Source organism: Ischnura elegans, chromosome 10 (assembly GCF_921293095.1).
Source record: "Ischnura elegans chromosome 10, ioIscEleg1.1, whole genome shotgun sequence".
In the NCBI taxonomy this organism is placed as follows: domain Eukaryota; kingdom Metazoa; phylum Arthropoda; class Insecta; order Odonata; family Coenagrionidae; genus Ischnura; species Ischnura elegans.
This window is the reverse complement of record NC_060255.1, coordinates 26050109-26065254: the sequence shown is the minus strand read 5'-3', so window position 1 is coordinate 26065254 and position 15146 is coordinate 26050109. Positions and strand designations below refer to the sequence as shown.

General features: G+C 38.9%; 1 protein-coding gene across 2 annotated transcripts; it reads right to left on the bottom strand.

The window, feature by feature from the left end:
* Positions 1-5460: 5460 nt before the first annotated feature.
* On the bottom strand, positions 5461-8224 carry LOC124167017. Of its 2 annotated transcripts, XM_046544779.1 has the most exons (3): positions 8037-8224; positions 7542-7700; positions 5461-7401 (listed from the first exon to the last, which is right to left on the bottom strand). In XM_046544779.1, exons 2-3 carry the CDS (start codon positions 7682-7684, stop codon positions 5580-5582), a joined length of 1965 nt encoding a protein of 654 aa, XP_046400735.1. In that variant the 5' UTR covers positions 7685-7700; positions 8037-8224; the 3' UTR covers positions 5461-5579. The 2 variants fall into 2 exon arrangements, with proteins under 2 accessions (XP_046400735.1, XP_046400736.1); XM_046544780.1 differs by lacking the exon at positions 8037-8224 and having other exon boundaries at positions 5461-7412; positions 7542-7632.
* Positions 8225-15146: the final 6922 nt, after the last annotated feature.

Genomic DNA, 15146 nt, shown 5'->3' with positions numbered 1-15146 from the left:
TTGAGTTACATTCATGGTTATTCCATTGTTTAACAATGAAAATATTTAAATTATTATTTATCGTGTTATTTGAAGTTAGTTCTTTGTAATATATGTATAGAGTTAAATTATTTTCTCTCATTATGTAGTTGTACGAGTTCTAGGAGGTGATCATCTTATGACCTACAGTTATATCCTTTTACAGAAGTTTCAAGTTGAGTGAAATGGTGGAATTAATGTGCTTAGGAATTTAAATATTTCTCTCTTTAATTTGAAGTTTTGTGCGATGAACTTATAAAATGACAAACTATCAAGATAAATTATGGCTTTATTGTGTGTGAAATTGTACTCCTTGCTCATGAAGAGAAAATTTCATAATTATATGCAGATTCAGGGAACATTTGTTTCATAAATTCATCGAAAGTGAAGTGTATTGGGTAATACTGGATAAGAAATCAGTTCTATTGGAACAAAGCAGGTGCAGTTAAAAACATCAGGCTTTCGGTCTCGTGACAGCTTGTCTTCGTTTTCCTTTCAATTCCCCTGCAAAAATGCACATTTTAGACAGTACAGTTTTCCATATGTTTAGCATCTTTTCATGTCAAAAGTGTTGCATCTACTTTCATAATGTATACCTCTTCATGACCCCTGTTAGAAATGAGCATAGTTTTTTGTCTTCCAAAATTTCAGAATATAGTACATACTTCCTATCTCAGGAGGGTCCCTGTGGCCCTCCCCTTGCATTTGTTCTTGGAACATACCAGAGTTTTCAGTTGTACACAATGGAAATATGAATCATTTGGTTCAAAATTTAATTGAAGAGATGTGTTTAAATTTACATTTGATATTATACATGGTAAATTTTAAACAACCTATGTATTTTTAAATTATCAAATGCAAAATGCAGTGATTGTAAAGTAAACTGACTGAAAAAGAGAACTTTACAGGTTTACCTTCTGTATTAGTGTTAAACATCCTATCTGTTCAGTGAGAATTGAGGAAACATGATACAGTGCGTAGTGTTTCGCGCTCTGGCCTGGAAAACCGAAGGTGGTTAAAATTGTGGTAGAGAATATTTTCTTGTGGCAGTTGATGCAAATTTTCCTCTATTGAAATAGCTGGTTTGAAATGTGTCACATTTTCTGTGAGAAACTCCACTCTGGCGACTTATGTTCATCATCATCAGTGAAGCCTGGGTCATCAATAGAACTACAGATAAGGTACTATATCTGAAGTTACTTCATATCTCAGGACTTCTTGTTTTATGGGTAATGGTTTGAATTATTTGGAAGTACATATTGGGAAATTCAGATTTCTCTGACAAGGGGAGTGTCACAAAAGTGGGTCTCAGATTTCAATCAAACTTTCAAGTGCTGTAGTCTGATTTTTCAATATTTTGTATTATTTAATGATGTAAAAAACTGTTTTAATATTTTGGGGGTTCCGGATCCCCCTGACCTCTCTCCTTCCTACTACACTTACTCCCCCTCTCCCCTTAGCGAGAGTTGGCTTACCCTTTCTCCCCCTCCCTCTAATCTCCTGTCAAATGGTTAAAAATGCACATTTTTAGTGTGAATACGATAATCTATGCTTCATTGCATTGTATTTATAAAAAACAATATTTTAAATTGAAATTAAATAATTTGAAGCCATATCACAATAGAGTGCCACAAATGTGGACTATTATGTAGACTTTAGTCATATTTTAGTAGAGAAACAGGTTTTGCTCAATTCAACCCAGTTTTCCTGCAATTTTACACTGTTTCTTGCAGAGAAAAATTATGTTATACTTGCCAAAACCTCCCCTCTCCCTCACGTGAGAATTGGCTATGCCACCTAAATGGCTCACATAATTAATGGATGCCCCCTAAGGGAAATCAATGTATTCAATGAATGAGTATCTTCATGTTTAAACCTTATTGGTGCAGTGGACGGATATCTTGGAGGAAAAGTGTGTAGGAGCGATGAATAGTCCAGTCATTATACAATGTTAATTTTTAACTACTTAAATTGCATTTACTTTAAAAGCAATTTGAATATTTAAATAATTTTTATCTTCTTCCACAAAAAAACAATGTAGATCTTTTAAAAACAGCATCAGTGATAAAATTAACTAAATTGCCATCAAAATTTCTCATAAGGGTTAAGATCTATAGGAGTTTGGAATGCTTTTGTTATAATGTCGCACACAATTGTGCAGATTCTGTCATTTTTACATCATCAATAGATGTCATGAGCATTGTAAAAAGGAAAATTTCACTGTGGTGAAGAGAAGGAAATACAGTAATTCAAAATCAAGCAAGGTAAAGTTTATCATGTCGGGAAGATTGGAATAATATGATGGATGTCAGTGTGACAGAAATAAAACAGTCGATGGATTGAAAATAAAGAACAAGAGCAATGTGGATAGGGATAATCCTGTTTTTCCTTATTCCTAAATAGAGAGGCCATAGGGAGAGCGATCTGGCACATAAAAGCAGCCAAGGTGATGACGTTCTGTTCTGTTAAATATCCTCAGAACCACTTGCGCCCCATGCGATAGTAGGCTAACAGTCCTTCAATCTCCGCTTTCTTCTCTTTTGGTAGCGGAATTAGAACTGATTTCATAAAATCCTCCGGCCAACATGCCTCCTCATAGATCCTACGTGCTAGTTCAAAAACCTTGTCTTACCAATCCTCCCTATATTCTTTAGAAGGTCATGCGGGATAATGTCCACCCATACCACTTTCCTGGCCTTTATGTCACCATGGTCTCTCGATTTCCAAATCTAAGATCCCCAGCCCATGATTATCTTCTTCTATTGCACTTTCTTCCTTTAAATTCAATCTTTCTGGCCTGTTCCTGCTGTCACGCAAATTCTCTATGTAATCCTTCCGTCTATTTTGAACCTTCCTTCGCTTGACTAGCATCCTTCTGCAGGGATGCCGACTCACCAAAAATATTGGGGGGGCCCAAACCGGGGATCTTGCCCCGGGAAATTTTGTAAGTAGCGAGTTTTAAGTTTTTTAAAGCATTTTAGAGGAGTCAAATGATCAACATTAGAACCCTGATAACTCAAATCTCGATATCTGGACACTCCGAGGAAAATTGACAAGCCTGACACATTTTTTCCTCACACCCATAACGAACTTTTGAGGGGGCTCGGGCCCCCTCAGGCCCCATGGAGTTGGCGCCACTGTCCTTCCATCTTTTGCCTTAATTTTTGACATGGCATGCCCTCTTTTACCACCTGATATTTTTTGCGATTCACATGTTCAGAGTTCATGCGTGTTACTTTTTTCCGTTGTGTATTTTTAGCTCCATAATACTGAACTAGTTTCTGTTTGCCATTTGGGGCACACCTACTTCTGCCTCTGGAGGCAGTGGCGGATACAGAAAAACTCAAGCGGGCGCTAAAGATATCTTGAGCTACCATTTCTTTTGCTGCGATTAAAAAAATAATCAAGCCACTTGCGAAATTTAATAAAGTTTTATTCAAACTGATTATACACGAATACAAGACAGCGGATACAAGACTTCTAGGGGGGCTCGCGGGGTTACACTTCAGGGCCGAGGTCTGAAGCGTTTAGCTTATCACCTCTGCACGACAGAAGGGGGAGGACAAGGTAGGATAAAGGAAAGAGGCGCCGCCGCGATAGGAGCCCGACCACGCCTCCTGGGGAAGGAAGGGCGGGACGGGAATACCCTCGCCGCTATAGAAGCGACCCACTACTAGCGAAACCATACTTCAATGTGTCTACGAAAAGGAAAGATTTTCCAATGAGGAAGAAAAATCCTACGATTTTTCGCAGATAGTACATATACAAGACAGAGAGATCAGGACTCCTAGGAGGGTCCTCCGAAGGATACAACACACCGGGGCCGGGAACCAAGTCCCAGACTTATACGCTCGCGCTCCCGGGGAGGGGTTTGGATGGGAAGGAAAGAGGCGCCGCCGCGATATGAGCCCGACGACGCCTCCTGGGACGGGATAGGGAAGGGTGGAAAGGGACGAGTAATCCCGCATCGTCACAAAGGCGGGCGGGTCCTAAGGTGATAGAAACTCCTTTATCACCTTGGGCGGGTCCTACCATCAGCGAAACCAGGCATCAGCCATTGCTATTCTAACAATATGAGTAAGAATAATCCAGCGATCAAATCGTTAAATAGATATACAAGACAATGCTATCTTATGATATAAAAAAGAGTTAAAATGTGGTTTTGCAATGCGGGCGGGCCCCCAAGGGGGGAGCGCTCGCCGCCCGCATCCCCTGTATGTATCCGCCATTGGCTGGAGGTCGTAATGACCAATATGGGCTTGTCTTTTAGAAATGACATTGTGTGAAGAATATTGTAGAAATCACTTTCATACAGCCAAACAGCGCAGCACGATTTGAATGAACCGTCTTCAGCGAGCTGCATTTCAAGATTGGAAATTAAATAAGATCGAAGCGATAATTTTTCTAATTATGACTTCGTATTTCAGTCAAAAGAAATGCTCTGGGTTAGTGATCCGTGGCCAAATAATGGGGGTATAGTCCATTTTTAATTTATGGACATGGACCGGCTACTATTCTGAATGGCGTAATGAGCGCGCGATAGTAATTCATAATGACGGCCAAAGTTGTTATGTTCAGGGAATTGCGATGCTGCCTTAATTTAGAATTCTGGAATGAGAATTTATTGGTAAATTTGCACTTTTTCCTGTCTTAAAAACTATACTTCTGCTTGCCGATTTCTTGAATAATGTTCGTAAATAGATAGCTTTTTAGGCCTTCGAATACTCACGCGGGAATTATTTCAAGTCGGAGTTCAAGAGACTCAACAGTAAATTATCCCTGAACCGGAATCTCGGCATTCCAGTGCATCGCTTTTTATCAGTTAATTACTTTCGACGGAAGTTATGCTTTAGGATTTTGTTAGTTCAGCTGCGAAATATGAGTTGAATAATTTGGCATTTTTTAAAGTGCTTATGAAAATTAACATAAAATATTCCAGTGATCGGCCTTAATGCTCGGTTTTGGTGGAAAAAGGGGCAATTAAAACACAAAAAAATTTTTTTGATGACGACCTTGCTGAAGAGTATATAGGCTGCGCTTTAAGTGATTTGTTTGAGCACATGGATTAAAAAGTGCGTTATTATTATCAAACGGACTTTAGTGCAGTCCTCTAGCTTTTCTTTATTTAATTTAGCGCCATTATTTATCTATTTCCCCACGTAGTAGGGGAGGGTGGGGCACAGTGAAACAAAAATTATTATTTTGCCTATAAAAACATTGCTTTTGAAAATAAAATAACAATGAAAATATATAAATGGTGCTTGTCATTTTCTTCACTATTCCTACTTTAAAAAATGGAATTATTTAAAAAAGCAATGGATTTACATCAATTTTTGTAGTGATATGTCAATTGTTTCACTGTGCCCCATGTGTGGGGCACAGTGAAACAGGGCCTTTTTTACTTATGGGGCACAGTGAAACACATTTTTTCAGATTTTATAATACCATTTATTTTTACCTTTGGCAATATTTTCACTAGAATGAAACTCACAATGCATGAATACAGTAATGGATTAAAAAACATGAAACAAACTGCACCTTAGTCAGTGATAATTAGAAGCTTAACGAACATCTAAATTGGCAAATGAAATTTTAAATGAAATAAACCTTTTCATTCTTGCAGTTCCTTTGCGATAAGAAGGAGGTGGTAAAACTAATTTAATGTCTTTCATGCTGACAGATGCTATATCTTCAATATGTGGGAAAAAAAATGAATTTGGCACTTTGGAACTTTTTCGTAAATATGTAACTTCAGCGCCATTGTGTTTTCTTGCTTCTTTAATTATTCTACCTACATAGTAGAATTTTTTCTTCGATGAAAACTCAATCAAAACATAATCACCAACTTTTACTGTACCTACTTTATTTCCAAAACCTTCTAAAATATCCTCATTACCTTCCAAGGGGTTTGAAAGTCCTCCCTCTGACGTGGTGTCTGAATTTTGATGGGGCCCCTCACAGTTATCAATGGCAACATTGGCATTAAATAAACTTCTGCATGATTTAGTTGCCTCAGAAGTTTTTTTTCCTATAGCTGTATTTTTCTTTTCCATCATACGGATTTTTTCTGGTGTGTCTGTTATGATCATACTTTTGCCTGGTTCTCTTTTCCTGGTTGAATTTTTCCTTGGAGCGGCTTTAGGATAGCCCTTGAACTGAGCAGGACTTTGAAAAGTTCTTTTATCTTCACCTTGACCATTGTTTAAACTGGAAGTACTTGCAGTTGCTCTTAATTCTTGGCTCAATAAGTCACACTCTTCAGTTTCAGGAGAAGGCTGGTCTGTTACAGAACTACTCAAGAAATCTGCCTCGGTGAAAATGTGCCTATTATATGGATATATTCCAGTTTTTTTGAATCCATTAATAATAGTAGCTGGAGTCATAGCCTTTTGATGGGCAAAATTGACGCATCCTGCAATATGGTAGATGGAAAGAGCTTTACCTGGATTGCTTTTGTTCCAGGAATCAACTGCTGCGGCATAATAGGTCTTAAATGGAGCATAACAGGAAACATCCAAGGGCTGTAATTTGGCACTGCAATGAGGTGGAAGAGTCACAATCATTATGCCATACTCTTTTGCCAAATCTATTACTTGTATACTAATATGGCTTTGGTGATTATCCATTATTAGCAGTGTAGGGTCTTCTTTACTTGTTTTTGTATGTTTGATGAAGTGCTTAATAACTTCAGGAAATATTTCTGCTGTCATCCAACCACTTTTCGATGTCAGTCCAAGAGAGCCAGGAGGGGCATTGATCAACATATGATCACTGAACTTGACCCTTGGGAAAACAAATGCAGGGGGTATGGTGTTTCCGGATGCACTCACAAAACAGCATGTAGTAACTAGAGTTCCCCTTTCACCTGCTGTTACATTATTTACCCCTTTGGATCCCTTTTCTGCAATCACCTTGGCAGACTTATTTACGACTGTTGAGGTACCAGTTTCATCTAGATTCCATATTCTGGAACCATCACCAAAACATTCTGAACGTCTTAAGGCTGCACCAAGATTGTCAAAAAATGTTTTCACTGTGTGTGCATTAAATGATGTGCAACGAGAAAGAGAACAGTTTTCAGGCTGCCGAATGCTTAAATTTGGATTTCGCTTCAAGAACAATCGTAGCCAGTCTAAACCTGCAGCAGAGTCATCATGCCAGTTTTTTGGCACTTGTATAGAGTTCACCACTGCCATTTCATAAGCTAGCTCTCGAGTGTTACGAGTCGACTGACCATAACAGAGTTTTGAGCATGTTATCAAATAGTCAGCCAAGCACTTTTCTTGTTCAGCTGTAAAAATCAATCTGGATTGATATTTTGGTGTCATGCGAACATGTTCACCAGTCCCTTCATCACTAGCCTTTTTTTGCTTACTCACATACCTGAAAAGAATCTTTTCAAAATTATTATTTGGAAAATTTGAATGTCAGTTTACGTTTACTGTTTATTTGAAATTTAAAAAAATTTTCAGAAAACTTTCAATGTTACAAGATGTTCACATGCAAAAAACAAATAAACATACCGACTGAGTGTTACATAATTGACATTACATTCTTTGGCTGCTTTCCTGATTGAATAGTTTTCATGCAGAACAAGATGAACTGCAGCGCGCATTTCACCATCTGTGAAGGATCCAATATGGCTCTTTCTTATTCTATTCCTCATTTTTGGAATCTTTATTCTGAAAATAATGAAATTCCATCAGAATAACAATAATAATTACTATAGTAATCCACACTGCATATTTCAAGTCAAATAGTTCTTCCTAAATGAGACATGGGGCACAGTGAAACATGTTTCACTGTGCCCCATTTATCTTGTTTCAGTGTGCCCCACCAGGCCATCTTGAATAAATAAACTTACTGCATGAAAACAAATGAAGATATAGAAATATGTTTGGTGGTCTCCAAAACTTAAGAAATGGTAACAGTAAATACAATGATAAGTTAAGATTTCCCATGAAAAGGAAAAGTTTGTCAGTGTGAAATAATTCTTTGGAATTATTTACTTTTCTCACCTTAAAATAGGTTTTGATCCATCAACAGGAGACTAGAAGAGCACAAGCCATGAGACTGCAGCAGCTGTTGTGGTGTTAGTTCCTTAATATAACACAGAGAGCACTAATTCATAGAATTGTCAGGAGGAGGGAAATTTGAATTGTTTCACCCTGCCCCATGTTTCACTGTGCCCCACCCTCCCCTACATCTGGACTTGGTGTTTATTTTCTCAGGACATCTCGTCGTCTCCATTTTTATTTAGGTTTGTAGGCCTTATCGCCTCCTTATAGTTATTCATTGAATTTCTGCGGCCGCCTATCGACATTTGCTGGCCGACTGCTCTATTTTTCATATTTACCTCAGTCGCGGTTGCCTCCCTTGAATTGCTGCTCTGGAATTTCTTCCTATCTCTTAGTGTTGAATTCCCACGCTCTATTTTTTCCTCTTATTCTCCTTAGCAGCAGTTAGATGTGAAAATAATATTCCACATTTTGTGGACTTAAGGACCCAAATACGCATTCGCCTTAGGGAAACTTTGCAGTGGCCCGTTATTCCGAAGATTCGACTGGTTCGACTCCCTGCTCCTGCTTATTTTTTATGGTGGCCTCACCGCCGCGGTGGGCGCACCGCTCAGGCGGTTGCTTTGAAATAAGCATGGAATTTCGCGCGTTTTTTATCACTCACTCAGCTTTTTAATCGGTGGATCGTTTGCGATAGGTGAGAGTAGGGACTAGCCCGAAATTATCCACAGAGGCGTAAAATTCACATGTTAAGGATTGAGGGGAGGGGGGCTTTCTCAGTGCCACATCGCCTTTTGAGTTCTGTTTTGGAAATGCTCGAAGGCTTCACCCGAGAGTTGTGACCGGCACCCTTCGGTCAGACGCCAAACCCTCTATCTGCTGGGCTACCACGTTCCCCTCGGTTGCCCTGATTCTCGCAAAGTAGTCTGATTATGTACTGGTGCAGATAAAATAAGTAAGCATGTAAGTAAGTTTCTTGGCACTAACTATCATGTTTTAGAAAGTTGTTTCAGGCTTTATGTAATGGAATTCGAACTTATCAATAAATTAACGTGAAGATAATGCAAAGACAAGAAGTAGAATACAAAGTGTATAGACACCGGTTGTGCAATTAAGTCATGCGTAGAAAATTTCGAGCAAACTTTTATTTATTAAAACGCTTATATTCTATTAATTGTTTTAAATCTCTAAATAGTACATGGTTGAGCTGATAGCTCACGCGTCTACTTTTGCCTTGAGCTCGTTTGAGTACTTATACTATCCATATCGCTTATACTAGCCCCATCAGGGCTGGGTCCCCGAAGTCAATAGTTACGGCCCTTGTTTGTACCATTCGAATGGTTCGTTAGTCTTTCTCGACGCAAGATTTTACATAGCGTCTTATCTCATCGACACATTTCGTCCTCCACTTTTCGCTTGGAATGCCGTAAATCGTTGCGTCTTCGACGCTTCCCATCAGATGTCCCATTAGAAGATGTGGTTTTAAAGCATTAATATTTATCATTGCCAATCTGCTCGTTGATCTGAAGTGTTGTCGGTATCGGTGCGTTTTTATAACAGTAGGAATCAATCAAACTTTTGCAAAATCGTGTATGGTGCGAACCATATTTTGTTAATGTTGAAGTTGAAAGCATCAGATATTCCTCCAATTCATCTGTTTACAGACGCGATTTTCCCTGTCCTTCTTCGGCATCGAACTTTTCTTCCGCCAATTCACTCCCATGTAGAATATATTGTTCAAATTCGTGAAGGATTTACAAATGGTACATACAGATCAAGTTTTCCTGTGCAGTTACCTGAAGCATCGATGAATGTCTTTCAGCGAGTTCGATACTCGAGTAGAGTTAAGAGATGTCGACTCGTAAGAAAATGTTTCCTCGAATGGGAACTTTAGGATAACTATGAATGAAATACAATGGGGAAGATCTACGGTATTCCACTTTTTGTTTCCCCAACATATCCTCGTATGTATTATAAAACCCACATCCATCCACTGACTAACTGACTGATTCATGCAAATTTTTGGGGTGAACAAGACGAGATGCGACAAAAACTCATGAATTCGATCCCCTCTAAAATCGTATGACATGACATCCCAGGAAAATTTGTCAAAACACTAAATTTTACACCTATTAAAGTGTTGCCAACTTCCTCCATGCCTCTATCTTTTGGGGGCTTTTGAGGATTAAAAAAATCGATTTTTCAAAAATGCCTTTCTTCGAATCTAGACCACGTGATATGCAAAGAAACCAATTTTCAGTCCGATCGGGGTGCTTGTAATAGGGTAGCTTCCTTCATCAGAGAAAACGAAAGGCATTGATTGCGATTCGTTACCCACGATTAGTGTATTCATAATATACTAATTATTTGGTTTTAGAAATCCCTGTTTAGACGAATGTTAAAGGCCAATTTTAACCCCATTTGAAAAAAGGCCATATTGGCGCCCATACGATGCCACTTCACGTGACGTCACAGGGATCTAGATGCTATACGAGTAGTCAGGAGTTTTACGTCGTCTGAGAATAGCAATTCATGCATGTGGCACAGAGCTCAGGGAAACATCTCTTAATAATCACCTATTAAAACTGCATATGGTAGGAAAGTTTCCTTCGTTTGATAAGGTATTAATAATCCTTATTTAAGCCAAGCGCTAACTGCTAGCAGGGTACTCTGCTACCTGCTTAGCAGCCTGCATCGCAGCGGCGTACACATCCTCGCCCCAAGGTCACCTCACTTGCGCCAGCGGGAATCAGAACGACGTCACACGGAGTTTTCCCATCATTCATAATTAGCCGTCGCGTTTTCTCGCGATTGAAATTTTTCACTTTTAATTTAATCGCGAGAAATAGAAATCGTCATTTAAAAATCTAAAAGCGTGAAATGCGTACTCCAAGAGTGATAATCTTTCGATTTAGGCCATGAAAAAAATAATAGGAAATCACCCTCTTTTGGCCAAATCGTACAATTACACTATTTCGTGAATATTATCTCAGCAATGGAGGGAGATAAGGTGTTATGTCATAGGTAACACCTTATCTAGGGCTCTGCAAAAATTTTAAGAGCTAATAGAGTGATCAGAAAAGGCCGCAGGATACTTCGCGGAACACCTGGGTGTTTCCCTCGAGTAGAACCGAATCGAATATCCTAATAGGTTTGGGAATGGAAACCCATCCCATAATATTTTGAAAGTCAATCAGCTCAAGCTGCAATTATTTCCTTTCAAATGAGATTCCGTTCCATTAAAAATATGCATATGTGGATACATTGTCACTATATGTCACTGTGGTTACATTATTATTATAGCTATTATGCAAGGTTCTTAAAGTAAAGGTTGCCTCATTCGCGACTCGGGCTCCCATTGGCTTGACGTCACGGTAGACCCAACTTCCAGCGCCATTTCAAATTCTAGCCTTTCCGCGGGCCTAACTGCTTACCGCAGCGAGTTCTTGAATTTACCCTCTATCGAACACTATAAGCCGAATTTTAAATTGAAGGCCGATTTATGAAAATAATGATGATAAGATTTAAAAAAAAGATAAATTCGTGTATTCAGACGCCATAATTTCCTGATGAAGTGATGAAATGGGAAGGTGTGCGAGTTGATTCTGTGTCCACACTTCCTTCCTGTAACTCTCAAAACACTGTTTTCCTTGCTACTTCCGCAATATAATTTAAACTTAGATTAATATGGCTGGGAGGAAAATACGCAAAAACCAAATTAGTTGCTTCAAAAAATTACAGTTCTGCAACTTTTTAAATAAAACTTATGCTCGTTTTCATTCCTCGCCGGGCTTTGAAAATACAGACTGTCCCAAGGGTCGTGTGTCATTTTTGACCTGTAATTTTAGTAACTTTGCATCGAGCATTGTTCATGAAAATTGGCATATGTACTTATGGGAAAGGTCCTAAGTTTTGTTGAGTATAAGCAAAATTTTACAATTTTGACCTTTTGACCTCACAATGTGGGTCCAAACCAAAAATTTCAATTTGCCTTATGGGGTTTCAATGTTTAAAAAATCGAGATAGAAAAAAGTCTGAATTTCATTGACCAAGATGACTATTCTTAGGTTTTCGGACACGAGAAACCCGAAAATAATACTTTTATTCACAAAAATTCAACTGTTGACCCAGTAAGGTCACCGTCAAGGTCACAAAGGTGGCAAAAAGAATAGTATACCAACAAAGGTGTCGATCCATGGGTTTTATAGGGTGCCCAAGTCATTGGTAAAGTCCAAAAACCCTTATTATTCACTAATTGACCTCCGAGGGTCACAATGGGGGTCAAAGGTCATAGAGTTAAACGTCGGGCCATCATGAAAACCAACGTGTCAAACCATGGGTTTTGAAGGGTGCCAAAGTCGGTTAGGCAGTTCATAGATCCGTAGTGTTGATTTTTAGACCTCCGAGGGTCACAATGGGGGTCAAAGGTCATAGGGTTAAACCTCGGGCAATCATGACAACCAACGTGTCAAGCGATAGGTTTTACCCCATTATGAATTTCGGAGGTCAAAAAATCAACAATACGGATCTATGAACTGCCTAACCGACTTTGGCACCCTCCAAAACCTATCGCTTGACACGTTGGTTGTCATGATTGCCCGAGGTTTAACCCTATGACCTTTGACCCCCATTGTGACCCTCGGAGGTCTAAAAATCAACACTACGGATCTATGAACTGCCTAACCGACTTTGGCACCCTTCAAAACCCATGGTTTGACACGTTGGTTTTCATGATGGCCCGACGTTTAACTCTATGACCTTTGACCCCCATTGTGACCCTCGGAGGTCAATTAGTGAATAATAAGGGTTTTTGGACTTTACCAATGACTTGGGCACCCTATAAAACCCATGGATCGACACCTTTGTTGGTATACTATTCTTTTTGCCACCTTTGTGACCTTGACGGTGACCTTACTGGGTCAACAGTTGAATTTTTGTGAATAAAAGTATTATTTTCGGGTTTCTCGTGTCCGAAAACCTAAGAATAGTCATCTTGGTCAATGAAATTCAGACTTTTTTCTATCTCGATTTTTTAAACATTGAAACCCCATAAGGCAAATTGAAATTTTTGGTTTGGACCCACATTGTGAGGTCAAAAGGTCAAAATTGTAAAATTTTGCTTATACTCAACAAAACTTAGGACCTTTTCCCATAAGTACATATGCCAATTTTCATGAACAATGCTCGATGCAAAGTTACTAAAATTACAGGTCAAAAATGACACACGACCCTTGGGACAGTCTGTATTTTCAAAGCCCGGCGAGGAATGAAAACGAGCATAAGTTTTATTTAAAAAGTTGCAGAACTGTAATTTTTTGAAGCAACTAATTTGGTTTTTGCGTATTTTCCTCCCAGCCATATTAATCTAAGTTTAAATTATATTGCGGAAGTAGCAAGGAAAACAGTGTTTTGAGAGTTACAGGAAGGAAGTGTGGACACAGAATCAACTCGCACACCTTCCCATTTCATCACTTCATCAGGAAATTATGGCGTCTGAATACACGAATTTATCTTTTTTTTAAATCTTATCATCATTATTTTCATAAATCGGCCTTCAATTTAAAATTCGGCTTATAGTGTTCGATAGAGGGTAAATTCAAGAACTCGCTGCGGTAAGCAGTTAGGCCCGCGGAAAGGCTAGAATTTGAAATGGCGCTGGAAGTTGGGTCTACCGTGACGTAACGGGACTTCTGCTGGCGCATGCGCAGTTACGAATGAGGCAACCTTACCGTCTAAGAACCTTGGCTATTATGGTTACATATGGTTTCAACAATATTTCACGGAGTTTCTTATTCGTAGTTTTATTATGTATGTTTATCGTATTAACTTTTGCTAAAATTGAATTCGCTTGTAAAAAGTGAATATCTAACGAAACTGATCGCATTATACTTAATTTGAGTCATTCTCAATACGAAAAATTCGCGAAAATCTATTGGGGAAATAAATTGGTGGGAGTTACTGACCTGACCCTTTAGAAATTATTTTGAAAGCCGCTCATATTTATGTAAGTAGTCGGAGTATGAAACCTTGCTTGCCGATAGAGATATTTAATGCCCAGTGTGAAGCTAGCCGGTACAAAGTCACTAATCAGTCGTCGATGCTGAAAAGTGACGAATGCGTTAAAACATTGCAAGGTTTCTGGTGCATGTGGGAAACTACCAGCCTCGAACTCTAATGTGATTTGTGGGCGTAACTTTGATTAAAGACATAAGAGACTCACTACCGTCCTTTCGAATTGGGACAACTGAGCCAGTATTCAAATGACTGCGAAGGTCTTAGGTGAATGTATATTTTCTAGCTGATTATCGTGGTGAGGTATTTCTGTTGCATATTTGCTTGGAGTTAGCTTTGTCAGCCTTCAAGGGGAGGCCATTTCATTCCATTTTAAGCTGTATAAAGATTGACTGAAGAGTCTCCAACTGACAAAGTGCGTTTCTCTCAAGGTCGAATGGATTCTATTTAGGCCGGCTACTTCTCTACCCTACTAGTATTAAATTTTGCGTGAGTAGACCTCGAAGCTGTATCTCTTACGTATTCACTATTCATGGCCTTCGTTTATTTTTAAATTACAAGTACCATGGGGGTATCCTAGATTTTATGATTTGGGTATATTATTAATACCACTGCACTTGTATAAACTTACTTTCGACAGACGTCAAGAGATAGACTGCCTCGTGCAGGGGTTTGTAATTCCTTAAACAGGGGATGAGCATATCATTAATACAGGCACCTGTATCGTAGGTTTAAACCTTTTTGTATATTGAAAATTTTCTGAAACCGTTAACGCGATTTTGATAATAAATAATTGCGGCAAATGCGACATAAACATCTATAGAAAGAAAAGATTTAGTTCCTAAGCAATCTCTGGGATTGAATAATCAGCGAAAATGGATCGCCGAAAGTCGTTGAGACATTTGATAAATAGTAGTGAAAGATATTACGATGAAAATAGCCTTTCCCCTCAACCACTCTCCCGTGGTTAACAATAAAAAGAGGTTGTCGCCCACTGTTCATGTGTTGATGATGACACTCAACATAAGTTAGTGATATCATCAACGCGTCCGCGGCCGCCGATTTTTCTTCGCGGATAGCTAGAGAAGTATGCGATCT

Coding starts and splice junctions, on each gene's coding strand:
- LOC124167017 (XM_046544779.1), bottom strand. CDS start 7,684: ATGAGGAATAGAATAAGAAAGAGCCATATTGGATCCTTCACAGATGGT. Junction 7,402..7,541: donor AATTATGTAACACTCAGTCG/GTATGTTTATTT, acceptor GATTCTTTTCAG/GTATGTGAGTAAGCAAAAAA.